This window comes from Populus nigra, chromosome 1, assembly GCF_951802175.1.
Source record: "Populus nigra chromosome 1, ddPopNigr1.1, whole genome shotgun sequence".
Classification (NCBI taxonomy): Eukaryota; Viridiplantae; Streptophyta; class Magnoliopsida; order Malpighiales; family Salicaceae; genus Populus; species Populus nigra.
Genome location: NC_084852.1, coordinates 8,369,729 through 8,385,733, shown reverse-complemented (window position 1 = coordinate 8,385,733; position 16,005 = coordinate 8,369,729). Strand labels below are relative to the sequence as shown.

General features: G+C 32.1%; 2 protein-coding genes across 4 annotated transcripts; both read right to left on the bottom strand.

Moving 5' to 3' along the window:
- Positions 1–4,943, bottom strand: LOC133689285 (UDP-glycosyltransferase TURAN). Of its 3 annotated transcripts, XM_062109110.1 has the most exons (16): positions 4,794–4,942; positions 4,545–4,692; positions 4,404–4,459; positions 4,177–4,317; positions 3,426–3,574; positions 3,253–3,342; positions 3,077–3,143; positions 2,940–3,003; positions 2,732–2,846; positions 1,882–2,045; positions 1,650–1,760; positions 1,509–1,570; positions 1,337–1,389; positions 1,161–1,236; positions 810–935; positions 1–471 (listed from the first exon to the last, which is right to left on the bottom strand). In XM_062109110.1, exons 2-16 carry the CDS (start codon positions 4,669–4,671, stop codon positions 448–450), a joined length of 1,425 nt encoding a protein of 474 aa, XP_061965094.1. In that variant the 5' UTR covers positions 4,672–4,692; positions 4,794–4,942; the 3' UTR covers positions 1–447. The 3 variants fall into 3 exon arrangements, with proteins under 3 accessions (XP_061965094.1, XP_061965078.1, XP_061965087.1); XM_062109094.1 differs by lacking the exon at positions 1–471 and having other exon boundaries at positions 513–935; positions 4,794–4,943; XM_062109103.1 differs by lacking the exon at positions 1–471 and having other exon boundaries at positions 513–935; positions 4,545–4,689; positions 4,794–4,891.
- A 1,159-nt stretch (positions 4,944–6,102) lies between these two features.
- Positions 6,103–10,434, bottom strand: LOC133675952 (glycolate oxidase). The gene is made up of 12 exons (XM_062097523.1): positions 10,274–10,434; positions 9,345–9,519; positions 9,108–9,232; positions 8,926–8,972; positions 8,263–8,340; positions 8,015–8,139; positions 7,843–7,909; positions 7,654–7,716; positions 7,191–7,260; positions 6,996–7,096; positions 6,788–6,892; positions 6,103–6,529 (listed from the first exon to the last, which is right to left on the bottom strand). Exons 2-12 carry the CDS (start codon positions 9,479–9,481, stop codon positions 6,338–6,340), a joined length of 1,110 nt encoding a protein of 369 aa, XP_061953507.1. The 5' UTR covers positions 9,482–9,519; positions 10,274–10,434; the 3' UTR covers positions 6,103–6,337.
- Positions 10,435–16,005: the final 5,571 nt, after the last annotated feature.

Here is a 16,005-nt window from a genome sequence, read left to right as displayed (position 1 = left end):
TAACAAAAAAGCTCAAGTTACTGTTGGGTCAGCCCCTTGATACCAAACTCTTTATCATAACGACGTGGTTTTTGTGCTCTTCACACGTATGAAAATCAATGCTTCTTCCAAGCACACAAGTTTCTTTTGCAACAACTAGAAGCGGATATAGCTCATCCAACTGGAGTTGCTATAGACTCGAAAGACAATTTGCATTGCACACGCACGCCTACTGCTATATGCGAATGTATATACTTCTGAGAACAAAAATGTCGCATAATTCAGGTAATCAGAGATACTGTAGAGCTGTCAAATGCAAAAACAAGGTTTCAACGAACAAACAATCTCAGCTGGATGCCATCATTTTGACGTTTTGCCTAAACCAATCCTAAAGAAGCCATTAAGAGGGTTTTGCTGTGCTTGCCTGGTTTAAATCTTCAAAGAAGATTCAAACTGAAACTGCAAATTTTACCCCAGGTTCTGAGAAATAACCTGCAAGCTTACAAATGCAAATCCTATAAATTACATGAAACACAAAATTAAAGAAAGCACATTAAAGGAAGAGGTAAGGAGAAGAATAGCATTCAGTTAGTAGCAGTAGTCCAAAGCAGATGAAGACTTAATCAGTCCCCCACTGAACCAAAGGAAAAACCAATCCCTAAAGCAGCTTTATATAAGTACATGTTTTTATTAGGCAGGTAGAGTATTGACATCAATATGAAAATTTTCATAGCATGTCAGAGGAAATGAGATTGAGACTTTGAGGAAACTTAATGAAATTACTGCTATAATGCTGATATAGATAACTGTACTGAGAAAAGTAAGCTTGCCTCTGATATTAATGGCTTAGCATGCTCTTCCCACTCGGTAGCCCACCTTGAAGAACCCATTTCTAGTACGCCATTTCTTAGCAGCTTCAGTGCATCACATTCTTCTGGAAAACCCTTAAAAAGCATCTGCACACATTCACCGCAACATCATTTTTGCCATGATACTAACCAAAATGAAAAATAAAAATAAAATCCGTAACTGTAGCTCCACTATCTTTCCATCTATAACTTTGTTTCAAGTGTCAGTGCCTTTATACCACATACCATCAGTTTCGGGCAAGTTGCTTAAATTTTTTCTCGCTTATAGTTATTCATGAAAAATATTATCTTAACAAAGTAATTAAAATTTACCAAAAGTTCATCAGCTAATTCTGAAGATGATGAGAAGAGGAGACCATTTTTCTCAACTTTCACGAGCTCCTTGATGCTTCCAATCAAGAGTGCCAAAGAAAACATGGCAAATAAGTGAATAATGCAACTAGAACCTTAAATCACATGCTGAAAAAAAAAAAACAGTAAGGCTTTACCAAGAGTAGGCGACAGCGCAAACAGGTAGTCCACAACCAAACATGTCCACGACCTGTGCCAGAGATTTTTATGGAGAGTAATAACATAACTTTTGTGTAATGAGGAAGTGTTTATATCAGTCAAGAAAAAAGCAAAACAGTTTTCATGCATATTTCAACATTGGGTTTATACCTTCATGGGAAGGTCCAATCCTGATGATGAAGTATGCAAGCACACTCCAAGGTCTGCCGAACCTGTGAATGTCAGAGAGAGATGGGATTACTTCACTCGCTTGAAGAAATTATAACAAAAACCAGTGAGATGGTTTACTACCTAGAAGCAATGGATAATCCTCAGCTGACAACCACATGGTACGAAATGCAACACGCTTAAGATGTAACCGTCTTATTTTTTCTTCATATTTTTCTTTTTCTGGCCCTTTACCTTCATTCATCGAAGGAGTGAGATCACAGGTTAGAAGTTGTTGCATGCCAAAGATGCAAAAACATTCATTTGGGAAGCAAAAGAAATGTTGATAAGAAAATGAAGCAAACAAAAATATCACCTGTAATGATGAATAACAACCTAGGGTACAAACATTGCTTTCCAGCTGACATTTCATTCCAAAGAACTTCCACAGTAGAATCATCTTCATTTAGAATAGCAGCAACTCGTCTATCATACATAACTGCTGCCTCAAGAAGAATGCCAAAATCTTCATCTGCTGTCCTGCAAACCATTCTCTCATTTTAATATGCTCTGGTAAGTTTACTTTCAATTGAATTATCATAAAGGCAACACAGCATTACTTGAGAGTGTTCCACTATGCAAGGTCAACTAGTTAATCAGGTGGAGTAAACTAGAATTATTACTCTGCATGGTTGAGATTTAAGGTTAGGATCGTGAAATATAGGGAAACATAGAAAACCCTGAGTTTGGTATGGAAAAAAAAAAGACATATATCAGGGCTTCTAATTAGATTAATAGGATAAAGAATTTCTCATTAGTGATTTGTTATTATAGAACTGATGATAGGGTATATTTAAAGGAATTTGAACAGAGTTCTGTGTTTTCCGTGCTCTCTACTTGGAGGATACTTCTTTTCTTCTCCTTTCACTTCCATCATTTCAACACTCAAATGAAGGAAATTAAACCACTTCCTTTCATCCCTCCAGCCAATCCAAACAAAATATAAGGGAAAAAATCATTTAACAATGATGCAATACAGTAGCCATGTTCACATAACAAACTTAAGACAACCTGTAAGTGAAATAATATTATACAGTTTGAGTGAGAAGGAAAACTGTAAGAACCACCGAATATGTCAATGGCACCATAATCTGAGATTACTCAGCAATTGGGGCACATACATGGCTCATCAGCGTGAGCATGAAAAATAAAACAGAACAACTCACCAGCTTGTACTGCTTACAACAAGAGCAGGCCTATTTGGCTTTAAGAAAATATCATCAGCAACCATGGTTGTAAATAAAGTCTCATTTAGATTAGGGCTACCCATTCCCACAGCTCCTGCAAAAAATGTATAACTTAAGCAAATAAATCTGGATCTAACTGAACCTCAACAAAGATAAGATCACAAATTTATTTTGTCAATGACATTACCATGGCTGGCACAATCATGAACACCTTGGGACTCACTGATGTGTTTACCTAACCTGCAGAATAACTACAATGATCCATGATAAATTTACAATTCAGTGTCTTCTGACTGAAGAACCTAGCATGAAACATGGGTTCACCTTATGTTTCTCCTCGAGTGAGGCAGGATGAAAAAACTCAGGTGGCTGATCATATAGAACTGCAGCTCTGTCAGTTTAATGTACAAAAGATGAGTAATAAACCCATAAAGATATGATAATAAAATAGTCCAAATCAGAATGTAGAAAATCTGAGCATGTTGAGCTGACCATCTTACTTAATTCCCCAGTTTTGAGTCAATTCATGTTCCATAGCCCTTGTTACACATAGGGAACCATGAGCCATCTTCCCATAATGCCTCTCAAACCTAAGCAGGTAAGAAAAACCAAGACATCTGTCACAGAACGAACAAAACTGATCATTCACAGGGCAAAGGACAATCAATAGTACCAACGATATACTGTCACAAATCGACTATTTCTTCCGAGCGATAATGCTAGCAAAGTATAACCAAAATTATGCCAATCGACAATAAACTTGGCATTTCTCAACCAGCTTGCCCATTTTACAGCTACCAGGGTTGGAACAGACGGAGGATTCTGCAGAAGCCAAAAACAATAATGAGACAAGTCTTGGCTTAATCTGTGAGGAATCCAATAAAAAGATCCATAGACAATATAAGCATGCACACATACATATATCAGCTATAATGCCCAGAACAACAGAATGCTATATATATTTTACAGGATAAATGTATTACCACCAAAAAAAGATTGCAGGTTGAATAATTAATAATGGTCACTTAAATGAGGCAATTCTATCATGTTCTCAGCAACAAAGCATGGGCTCAATAACTGTTCTGTAGTCTCTACTTGACTGGGCTAAGTGCCTGAGTTTCCAATATGCATTTAATCACACAATTTGACAAATAAAAGTTAGGACACACGGAGGCCTATCTGAGAGATGGTTATCATCTAGGACTCTCCACCAATTCCACTAACACACAGCCTGCCCCTTCTCTCGTCCACTTTTTCCATAACCTAGACAAAAGTTCACCTTTTCTCCAGCAAATTGCACTTTCATACCACAATTTCTATGTGTCTTATGGGCAGCATTCAAAAGGTTTTTTTTTTTTTCTTAAACAACTCATTACACTGCAGACAAGAAAGTCCTAAGAATTATGGTACTGGCATGTTCTGACCTGCACAAGGAACACATCGGGTGGCGGTATTTTGACACACAAATACCAAAGAAGCATAAGAAACTGAAATAACGGCTTAAGTAAAAGCATGAATGGCTTAAACATCTTCGGCAACCCCTGCGGAATTGTTGGCCACTGTTTCTGCAAAAAAACATTAAAATCAAAAGTATTATGATGCGATAGAGATATTCAAGCAAGAGAAGGAAACATTTTGGAGTGATAAATACCATTTTGTGGATATGGATAGATTGATTCTCCCGCAATGCCATATGGGGTTCAGAACCTGCAGAAAGTTTGAATCAAATTTATTAAAAAAACACACAAAAAAATAATAATAATTTGAAAATGGAAATGAAAAGGAGAGGTACCTCCATAAGCAACAACGTCAACTTGAAGAGATGCCTGACGAGCAAGGGAAAGAGCGTGATACTGCATTCGAGGGCTTCGGCCTATATCTCCCAATACCACCACGCATGCCCTACCTCTTTTCCCCATCTGATCCTTCTCTCTTCACTTCTAATCATCATTACAAAATCGGATAAAGATCGATTCAGTTGATTTTATCGAGAACAAATTGGAGCGAGCGAGCGAGCAACAGAGAGAGAAAGAGAGCTTACCACCAAATTTCAACGGAGTTTGCTGTTGCAGAGATGTAGCTGAAATTGAAGTTTGCGGAGCTAGAAATGATCGGTGTGGGCTGGGTTCTATCAAATAGGCCTATTAGAGATTGTACTGTATAGTATTGGTTTCATTTCAAACCAGTGTTATAAACCAGCCCGGCCAGACGGATTGACCAAACCAAAGATTAAACCACGTTGGTTTCCTTTAAAACAAGGCATGTATCGGCCCGGTTAAATTTAGATTATCCAATTAATTAATTAATTAATTAATTTTTGAAAGTAAAATTGTTCTGAAGAAAAATAATAATAAAAAAAAAACAATTCACTTGGACCAACCTGTTACCCTGTCAAGACTAGACTATGGCAGATATTTTTTAACTTTTATTTTCCTTTTTCTTTGTTTTTTTTACTATTTTAATAATGAATTCCTTTTTTAAAAAAATAGTTATGAATTAATCGTTTTTTTTATACTGTCTTACCATTCTTAGAGAAATCTGTGATGGGTCTGCTAGGAGTGCCGGATCCATAAATTTTCCGGGAGAAAAATTGATAATTAAGTTTTTTAATATTGTCAAAGAAGATTGATATAATTGATAATTAAATTTGGATAAAAAGTAAAATGAAAATGAAAATAATTAAAAAATAAAAATATATTATTTATGTCGGCTAAGATTTCAAGTAAATCTCTAACATGAAAAAAATTAATAGTAAATATGTTTTCATGTGTTATGGTTTTTTTTTTACTTGAGAAATAAAAAGATGTTATTTATACTTTATAAAATAAAATAAAAAATTTATCAAATAATAAATTAAAAAAGAGTTGTTAATACTACTAAAATATTAAAATGAAAAGCTAATTTTTATAATAGAAATAAAACACACATACAAATATTTTACACCGACTGTTTTTTTATTTTATATATTTTAATTTATTTTATCCTAGTAGTTAAATATGGTTGCTAATTACAAATAATTTCTATTTATATATATATATATATATATAAACCATACAGATACAACTAATCTATATAAAATATAAGATGAAAATAATTTAATATAAATTAAACTAATCTATTTGAAAAATCATTCAGCTAAAAATCTGAAGGAGTTTCGCTAGGATTAAGCGAAGCTCCCAGCGGGAATGTCTCACGCTTGTTTCAAATGCATGCTTACGCATCGAAGTTTCAGAAGATAAAAACATCTGAAGGAGCAGAGTTAACTGCCTTAGCTTTCCTTTATGTTGGAAATCTGGCATCCAAACTGTTGGAGCCTAGCGACTTGAAGACGATGCATTTAATATCAGCACTTGAAGGCGAAAACTATAGTATATAATATTTTTTGTTTGATCAAAGAATATACAGTGAAGCAGCACAGTAGCCATAAGATTGTAACCGTCCATCATCAATAAGAAAAGCTTGAAATTTTCAAAAGATTTGCAGACCCATCAATAGGGTAATGACATCTTTAAATAAAAAGGCACGCTCTCAACTTCCCAGAGTAAGTTATTAGGCATGGGGCTGCTGAACATCCAGGGAATGTTTCTATAACCTTGGAGCTAGGCGATTGAGAGGATGGTCCCAATCGGCTACAATGTGGGCACGAGTGATTTCCTTGAGGGAACGGCAACCACTTAACGCCATAGTAAGTTCAAACTCCTCACGCAGCATTTGAAGCACTTTTCTCACACCAGTCTCTCCTTCAGCAGCCAGTGAAAAGACCACTGGTCGGCCAATCTGTCATCAAGAACACCACCGAACAGGTCTCAATTCTCAGTTTCTTTTAATAGATGATAAAAATGAGAAAAGGCTCATCTTGTCAAATGAATTCCACCTCAAGTTCAGTGACTTGGAAAAGAAACAGGCCCTTAATTAACAATAGCTGTGCACTGTGGTCTATATTAATTCCTAGCATTTAGGTGGATCATAATTATGCAGCCCTTTTCTTAGGATTGCCAAACGAAAGCTGTGGCTATGTCAAGGTTTGATACTTACGAATATGCCAGAGGCTCCGAGTGCCAATGCCTTGAAGACATCAGTTCCACGCCTTACACCACCATCCAAGAACACTGGAACTCGTCCTTGTGCAGCCTTGACAACCTGACATCATCGATACAGAGATAAAATACAATCCCTCTTTTAGACTGTGATCATTTTTTCAATCAACTTAGCATATGTTTCAGGTAGAAACATGTTGAATTACCTCTTCCAGCGCCATAATAGTGGAAGGGACATAATCGAGTTGGCGAGCACCGTGATTCGACACAATAATCCCTGCTGCTCCAGCTTGAATTGAAAGCCTTGCTGCGAAACCAGTAAAAAAAATAAAAAATGTTCAAGCGTTCACAAAAATTATAAAAGTGACTGTCAAAATTGCTATTATTTGTATTGTTCTTACCATCCTCAGCAGTGAGTACACCCTTCACTAGAATTGGCAGTTTGGTGATTGTCTGAAGCCACTCCACGTCCTATACAATTATACATATTCCAAAAGAAATCAATGGAGCAACTCATCTATACTAAGACTTAACACATAATCACGCCATATCAGTATTGCAGTCTACAATTACTCACAGATTTTGAAATATTCTAAATTCCTTACCATAGTAATTTGGATTGCCTAATGATCTTTCTAAACTTCCAATACAAAGAACTCAAGAAAAAAAAGTTTTTATTTAGAATTCTAACATCTTACGAGTCTTAAGAATGTCCAACCTCTTTTACGAAATGTCTCAAATTCAATTAAAACAAATAAAAGAAAAATATCTAAATGCTTTGTCCTGATTCAAGTAGTGGCTTATAAATTAACCCGGAGCCTCCGAACATTTCAAATCTCAACCATAGAGACCAATCTAGCATACCTTCCAGCTCAGTGTACGATCAATTTGACCAGCAACATACGACGCAAGTCCAGAGTCAGCAGCCTGCACCGCTAACAAAGCTAATTGTGAGTTGTGTAAAAGAGAGCTATCAATCTAAAATGTTCAATTATACAATTATTCTTCTGAGAATCATATAATTATTCCTCATAAGCAATTAATTGGACTCACCTTGTCCATTTTTCCAAGGTCCAAACCTTCAAAGTTCTTCAATGTCAAAAATGGTGGCAGAGTAAATCTGTAAGAAAACCAATCAGCAGAAACCATATAAAGTCACAATCAGGATATACCACTCCTCTGAGCAAATGGTTTGTTAAGGTCGATGTTAATTTTAAGTTAGCACCTGTTCTTGATGTCAGCCTCCCTGCGGCCCAACCTTGGGGTATCAACTGTAAGAGCAATAGCCTTGAAACCTGCCCTTTCAGCTCTTCTGACAAGCTGAGCAACAACATTCCTGTCCTTGTACACCTACGAAAATAAACAGCAAAAGCATTTGGCAAGCAAACTACTGACATCTGCAAGCACACCTGAAAACCAAGATATTTTGATCCAACAAATAGAAGGACGTCAAACATAGTATCTCAAGCTTACATAGAGCTGGAAAAAGCGGATGCCAGGTCCAGTGGATGCAACCTCTTCAACGCTGGATGTAGCCCACGAGGACAATGTCTGAAATAATCAGGAAAACATTTTAAAATTAAGTACAGCGAAGACGTCTAAGATTGAAGTTGAAGAAGCATCTATGATGGGAATGTCAATGATTTAAAATTTGTCAAAAACATTCTTCAGAAGAACAGCTGAAAAAGACAGAGAGAGAGAGAACAGTTTTAAGGAAGAAAACAACCAGTAGAGATTTGTGAAACACTCAAAGTTCGAAAAATATCACCACAGCACCACTTCAATGTTTGAGGGTATACACTTCAGGTAAGGGTTTCACGTAATGTGATTTACATTAGACAGTTCAAACAATCACATATCCCATAATTGTAAGCAGCATAATGAACATTGAAACATTCTTTAACTACTTGCAATCACCAAATTATCAGAATTCAGGGAGAAATGTGATAAAACATGAACAAACAGGCACATAACATTAGCTGCTCGATACTCTATTTTGGTATGAACTAGTTGAATTAGTGCTATCTATCCTTAAAAAAGAAACATTAGCAGTGCCTCTCAAGGTAGAGAATTCAGTTTATGGAACGCTGCAGTGCTCATATCTAAATGAAACACGGAAGATGGTGAAAATCAAACCATGATCGTCCCAGCAGCCGATGCAGCTCTTGCTGTTGCGTACTCCCCTGCATTAAAGGAGAAGGATTCTATCAAAATAAGGACCACGCCCGTCTTCAACAGATTCAAGGGCCACATTAAACCATTAGCAGAAGAGATCCATCACCAACAACAAGCCAAAATCGAAGCACACTGCTACATACCTTCAGGATGAGCCATTTTCTGCATGGCAGTTGGAGCAATCATAATAGGCATTGATATTTTGAATCCCAAGACAGTGGTGGCCATGTCTATTTTGCTCACATCAATAAGAATACGGGGTCGAAACCTATGTATAATTCAAACCAAAACAAACACATTACTAAAGATGCAAATTACAATCAAGTTCCACATCCTGCGTTTTGTCTATAAACTATAAAGATAAAGAGACAAAGGCCCACAAAATTCTTGAGAATGCATTTCTGTTTTCTGCTAGAGTCCACTGGTCCTCTGCACCAGAAGCATAATAATCATAGACCATCTTTGGCAACTTCTGCTTAGCGATGGCCTCGTACTCCATGACATTGGTTATCTCCATCTTTAAAATCAACTGTTAAATCCTCCCACTTAAACAATCTGTATTTAAGAATTAACAAATTACTACCAATCAATAAACACAAGAGGCCATGTAAAGAATTCAGTGCAAGGACAAAAACACAAACACATGATGGGTTCCCAACACAACTCTCAACTAATACTGCATTATCATTACACTATACTCATGCTGAAAGAATCTTCACCAAAGCATCTAAAATTACAATTAATACAAAAAGAACAGACACACCGAAAGAACTGAATAAACTAAAAGAAAAGGAACAAAAGTAAAATTGTTGATGAAGTATGAACCAAAAAGAAATACTTGTAGAAGTCCAGGTAAAAGAAACCAGCAAAGTGTATCAAACTTCAAGTGGGATTCCACGTATGGTATATATATATATATAAAAGAGAAAAAGAACATGCATATCTTTAATTTATCTCCGAAGTAACTATAACTATAATAAGGTGTAAAGTATAAACCAAGAAACTTTTAACGCTTTGTTTAATCAAGCACACTGTAAAAACGAAACATTAATTGCAGCTCCTTTTTCTGTCTTGAAGTTTTGAAACACTCAAAAGACGCAAGATAAACAAAAACCTCTAACTTTGAACAGCTAAAAGAAAAGGATAAGAAGTAATAACTTGTAGCAGCACGAGAAGAAAAATAACATGTTATGTGCTCAGAAGCAGAACCTCGAGAACAGGGTAAAGGATAAAAGACCACTGTGGTTACATCCTAGCAAGCAATAAGAAACTAAGAGTGAAGAAAGGTAGAGAGAACATGAAAACAGACCTTGGAGAAGCAGCAAGAGTATGCACTACATGCAGAGAAAGCAGATATAAGAGATTATAGTTAGAGAAAGAAACAGAACGCAAAACAAGGAGGTTAATTATACGTAGGAATCTGCATGGAGACAAAAAGTGGTGGGGCTGATACTCGACCATATGTATGCACGGTGGTTACATATATCGGATAGGGATACAGGAGTACAGGAGAAGAGAAAAGGAAAAAATATATATATATGCATGGTGTTGGAGTGGATGAGCATTTGGAGGTGGGAATTTAAGATCAAATCCTATCGTTGCAAACTGGGTGCTTCTCGTCCACATAGCATTTGTGTGTTTCGCAGCCTTTTCTCCTTCGATATCATTTCCATCACCAATTTTTTTTTTTATATATATAAAAAAAACTAATGAAATATCAGTACAACCCAAAATACATGAATCACGTATTTGGAATTCCAGTTTAAATAAAAGTTGATTAAAATTAAAATAATTATTTTTTATATTCTTGTATTATTTTAATATATTAATATCAAAATTACTTTTTTAAAAATAAAAATTATTTTTTCCATGATTTCCATATCATAATAGTTGAGGTGATGGCGTTTCTCTATGTTCCAAGATTCATGCCAATTAATTAGGGTGTGTTTGGAAACGTAATGTAAATTATATTTTAAAAAAATTTAAAATTTTTTTATTTTTATTTAAAATAAATTTTTTTATATTTTTAAATTGTTTTGAGCAAAAATATTTTTAAAAAATAAAATAATTTTATTTTAATATATTTTTAAATAAAAAAATACTTTAAACTATTACCGTATTAGATTCCCACACATCCCAGACATACCTTAATATGTGATGTCAGGTTAAGTTGGATGGAGGTCTTGTTTTTCTGCCACTCTTTTCAAGTTATTAGTATTATATGATAGAAATAATTAATTCAAGCACCTCACTTTGATAAAAATAGAAATTTCCATGTACATCACAATATTATATAGATTTAAAGTACAGAAAATATTTTTAAATAACACCTTGTAACATGTGCACAAGTGTCGCAAAAGAAAACCTTTTTTTTTCCTTGAAACAAATGAGAAAATACATGTTTGGCATTTTTATTATATGTTATTCCCGGGTGATGTTACGAACCTGTGGTATATTTATGTGTTGTTGTAAATTTATGGAAAAAATTAAAAAAAAATATATGGAGAAAAATTAATACAGTTTACAATGTTTTCAAGAAAAAAATTATAAAATTAAATTTTTAACCAGTTTAATATTTAAAAAATAAAATGAATAAAGAAAATTTTGGTAAAAATCATAACAAAAAAAAAAAGAAAAAAAACCATGCAGGGAAACACTATAACAATTTATAGTGTTTAATGAGGAAATCTACAGTTGTAATTCTTAACCAATTCAATATTAAAAATAATAAAATTGATAAAGATAATTTTGAAAAAATTAATAAAAAAATCATGTGGGGGAATAATGTAGCAATTCACAGTGTATTAAAGAAAAAAACTACAAAGCTAAATTTTCTTCCAGTTTAATATAAAAAATAAAATCGATAAATACAATTCTAGAAAAAAAAACAAAAAAAACCATAAAAAAGGAGAAAAAAACCATGTGCAGAAACACTGTAGCAGTCCATAGTGTTTTTTTTAAAAAAATATAAAACTAAATTCTCAACCAACTCCATGTTAAAAAAAATAAAATCAACAAAAATAATTCTGAAAAAACACAAAAAATGAAAAAAGAAGAAGACAATTTTGGAAAAACAAAAGCAAAATAAAATGAAAAAAAAACATGTGGGAAAAGTTAAAGCTAAATTCTCGACCAGCTCAATATTAAAAAAAAATTCAACTAAGATAATTTAAAAAAAAAACATGTGGGGAAAGTTAAAGTTAAATTCTTAACCAGTTCAATATTAAAAAAACAAATTCGACAAAGATAACTTTGAAAAACAAATATGTGGGGAAACACTATAGCAAAACAAAAACCATGTTGGGAAATATTGTAATAATCCACAGTGTTTTAAAGAAAAAAAATATGAAGCAAAATTCTCAACCAGTTCAATATGAAAAGAAAATCAACAAAGACTATTTTGAAAAAAAAAGAAAAAAATTCATAAAAAAAAACCATGTAGGGAAACATTATAGTAATTCATAATATTTTAAAGAAAAAAACTACATAACTAAATTTTCAATCAGTTCAATATTAAAAAAAAAAAAAAGAGAAGAAGACAATCTTGGGAGAAAAAAAGAACAAAAACATGTAAAACCCAAAAAAAAAAAGACAAACACAAAAAAAATGAAAAAACAAAAAAAAACATGTGGGGAAAACTACAATACTTTTCTCTCGCATTTTAGAGTATTTGTTAATAAAATAATTACAAGAAAATAAAAAAATCCAAGAGTTTAAAATTTAATCAAATGCTATCTATAGGAATAAAACTTGAATAAAATAAAATGTATTTTAATTCAGACTAGATATAATTGTCGAGGAAAAATTATTAAAAAATATATAAAAGTTGGATATATTGTTATATATTTTCTTTTCATTATTATAAATTATCAATAAATTTTCTGATTAAAAAGTCTTATTGTATTTTTTATAGACTTATAAGTTCATATTTGATATTTAAAAGAAGATTTATTTTTTTACATGTACTTGATCATCAATTTAATTTCTTGTCACTTGCCTTGCATGTGTTTATTCAACTATATATTTGATATATATATATTTTTTTTTATCAATTTTCATGAAATATTTTAATATTTAATATCTATAAAATACAAAGTTCATATACACACACACACACCTATACATATAATAACAATATTTTAAAAGACATGGAGGATTAATCTTTTAAAATTGCATTGCGGATCTTTTCATGAATCTATATGCCCTTACTTTTTTGTTTTTATTCTATTCTTTTTTAATTTCATTTTTTCTAAACTAAATTGAGTATCAATTTAAGTAAGATTATCGAGAAATGATAAAATAAAAAGATAAAATATCAAAGTGAAAAAAGGCAAAGAAAATAGGTGGTGGTTTCAAATTTTCCATAAAAAGTTAACTTTAGTCCTCCTACTTTTTCAATAACACATTTTTTATCCTTGTAGATTTTTAAAACTCACTTTTGGTATGAAACTTTTTTTTGTTTCTCAATCCCTATGTTAGAGAGAGAAAAGAGGAAGTCGTCGAATTCCAACTAAAGAAAAAGAAAATCATGATTGAAATTGATTTCAACCATAAAAAATATCAAATTTGTTGTCAACGGGTTTTATTTGACAAGAAGAGTTTAATGATGATTGTTTTAAGTCTCAATGTTGCCTAAAAATATATATAGGCCTAGAAAAAAAATATCTTACCCAGTTTGTTTTGGTGTTTTAGGACTGTTTGTTTTTTAATATATATATTTTTAGGTTGATAAATTGGTTTTTGATATTGTACGAGTATTTATTAGGTATTTTAAAGTAAAGATAGATTTTTAAAGGAAAAAACTTTATAACTTGATTTTCAACCACTACAATAGTGATCAAATGTTAGGCTAACAAACGACGCGTTGTCTGTTTTAATTTTTTTTATAAGGAAATAAACAGGGATAGACGCGTGGGTTTGGGCTTAATGTATGCTTTAATTTTTTTTAAAATAAACATGATCAAACACGTAGGTTTAAGCTTTGTTTTCAAATGCCTAGATGTGCTCGGTCTAGTCTTTTTTCCCCTTATTTTTTTAATTTTGTTATTATATATTTTCAAAGAAAATAGATGGTGGTTTCAAACTTTATGTAAAAAGTTAACTATGGTCCTCTTCCTTTTCCAATGACTTATTCTTTTATACTTGTAGAATTTTAAAACTCCCTTTTGGTATGAAAATGTAGTTTTTTTTATTTTTCAATCTCTATGTAAAAGAGAGGAGAGAGAAAATTATTGAATTTCACCTATAAAGAGAGAAAATCATGATTGACATTAATTCCAACAAAAAAAAAAAATCAAACTTGGTGTCAACAAGTTATATTCAACAAGGAGAGTTTGATGGAAGTTATTTTGAGTCTCAAAGTTGTCTAAAAACAGATCTAGGTCAAGAAAGAAAATTCTTACCTAGTTTGATTTGGTGTTTTTGGACCTTTTTTTATAATTGTTTGGGTTGATAAATTGGTTTTTTGATGTTATACAAGTGTTTCTTGGTGTTTTTAAGTAAAAATGGGTTGAAAATGAGTTTTTAAGAGAAAAAACTTTATGACCTAATTTTTCAATCACCACAATGGTGGCCAAATTTCAAGCTGGTAAACGACACGTCGTTTGCATTATTTTTTTAAAAAAAGTAAACAAGGCTAGATGTGTTGGTCTAGGCTTGGTGTCTACTTTATTGTTTTCAAAAAAATAAATAGGCTCAGGCACGTGAGCTCAGGCATAGTTTTTTAAAGGCCTAGAGGCTTTGGGCCTAATCTTTTCCCCTTTTAATTTTCTCTTTTTTTGTTTTTTTAATTATTATTATATATTTAGCAAAAACTAAAAATACATAAAAATCTTATTATATTCAATGGAGTCCATGACTCGAGTAGTAGGTTTGTGAGTTGACTTGTAAAATTATATATAAACATCAACTGTTTTTATTCATAGTTATATTTCTTTTCTCAATGTTAAAAAATATATTAATAGCTCCTACACATTCATTCATTTACATTAAAAAAATATTATCCGGCACGAGTTGAATAAACATTTTAATAATTGTTTTTTTATTTATTGGCATAAATAATTTTTAATTTTTTTAATTAAATACATGCATATGCTTTTATATTTATGCTTTGGATTTCTTTTTGTCAAAAAACACTTTGGAGAAAACTACTTTTATTTTTTTTTGAAAAAAGAATTACGTGGTCCACATTGAAGCGCAGGTTAAATCGCTTAGTATATGTATATGTATTATGAGAACTTCAACAAATAATCCTTAAAAGTCTCATATAATTTTTTTATAAGCATGCTCAAAGATTAAAATAATATTCTATATATCATGCTCTTATAAAAAAAATCATTTTTTATTTTTTAAAATAAAAGGAGAGAGTGATATGAAAAAGAGAGAAAGAAAGCCTTATTCTTTTTTGCAATGCATCTAAATATTGTTACTATTAAAAACAATAAGTAAGAAGTTCTCATCTAACGATAACATAAGATTATAACTAATGTCTTTTCTATGATAATTTCAAGTTAATAAATTGTTATTTTTTATGTCATTTTAGCACACTTGGAGTAAATAAAAAAAACATGAATGAATACAAATTTCATAAATATTTTGTTTCTACTCATTCATACACGTCGTTTTTCATAAAAAATAAGCATAAGAGGTTATTTTGTTTTTTTTGTTTAATATGAGTAGAAAAAAAATGATAAAGCACAACGGCGGAGCCACATAGAGGCAACAGAGGGCAATTGCTCCCTTAATGTTTTTTTAAAAATAATTTTTTTATTAAAATATTAATATAATAGTTTTACAGAGTTAATTTTTTTTAGTTACTAATTTATCCAAGCTCTTTTTTTTTTTTACTATTGTCCCTGCCTCTTTTTCTTCTACAAAAATTCTCTTCAAGCCCTAAGCTATTAATTAGTTAAGCAAGTAACCTCTTATGCTTTATACTTGAGGGAAGTTTCCTTCATCTTCTCTATTTGTTTCATTATATAATTTTAGTTTTATTTCTTTATAATTATTTATTGAAAATGTTAGGGTTTATAATAATTTATG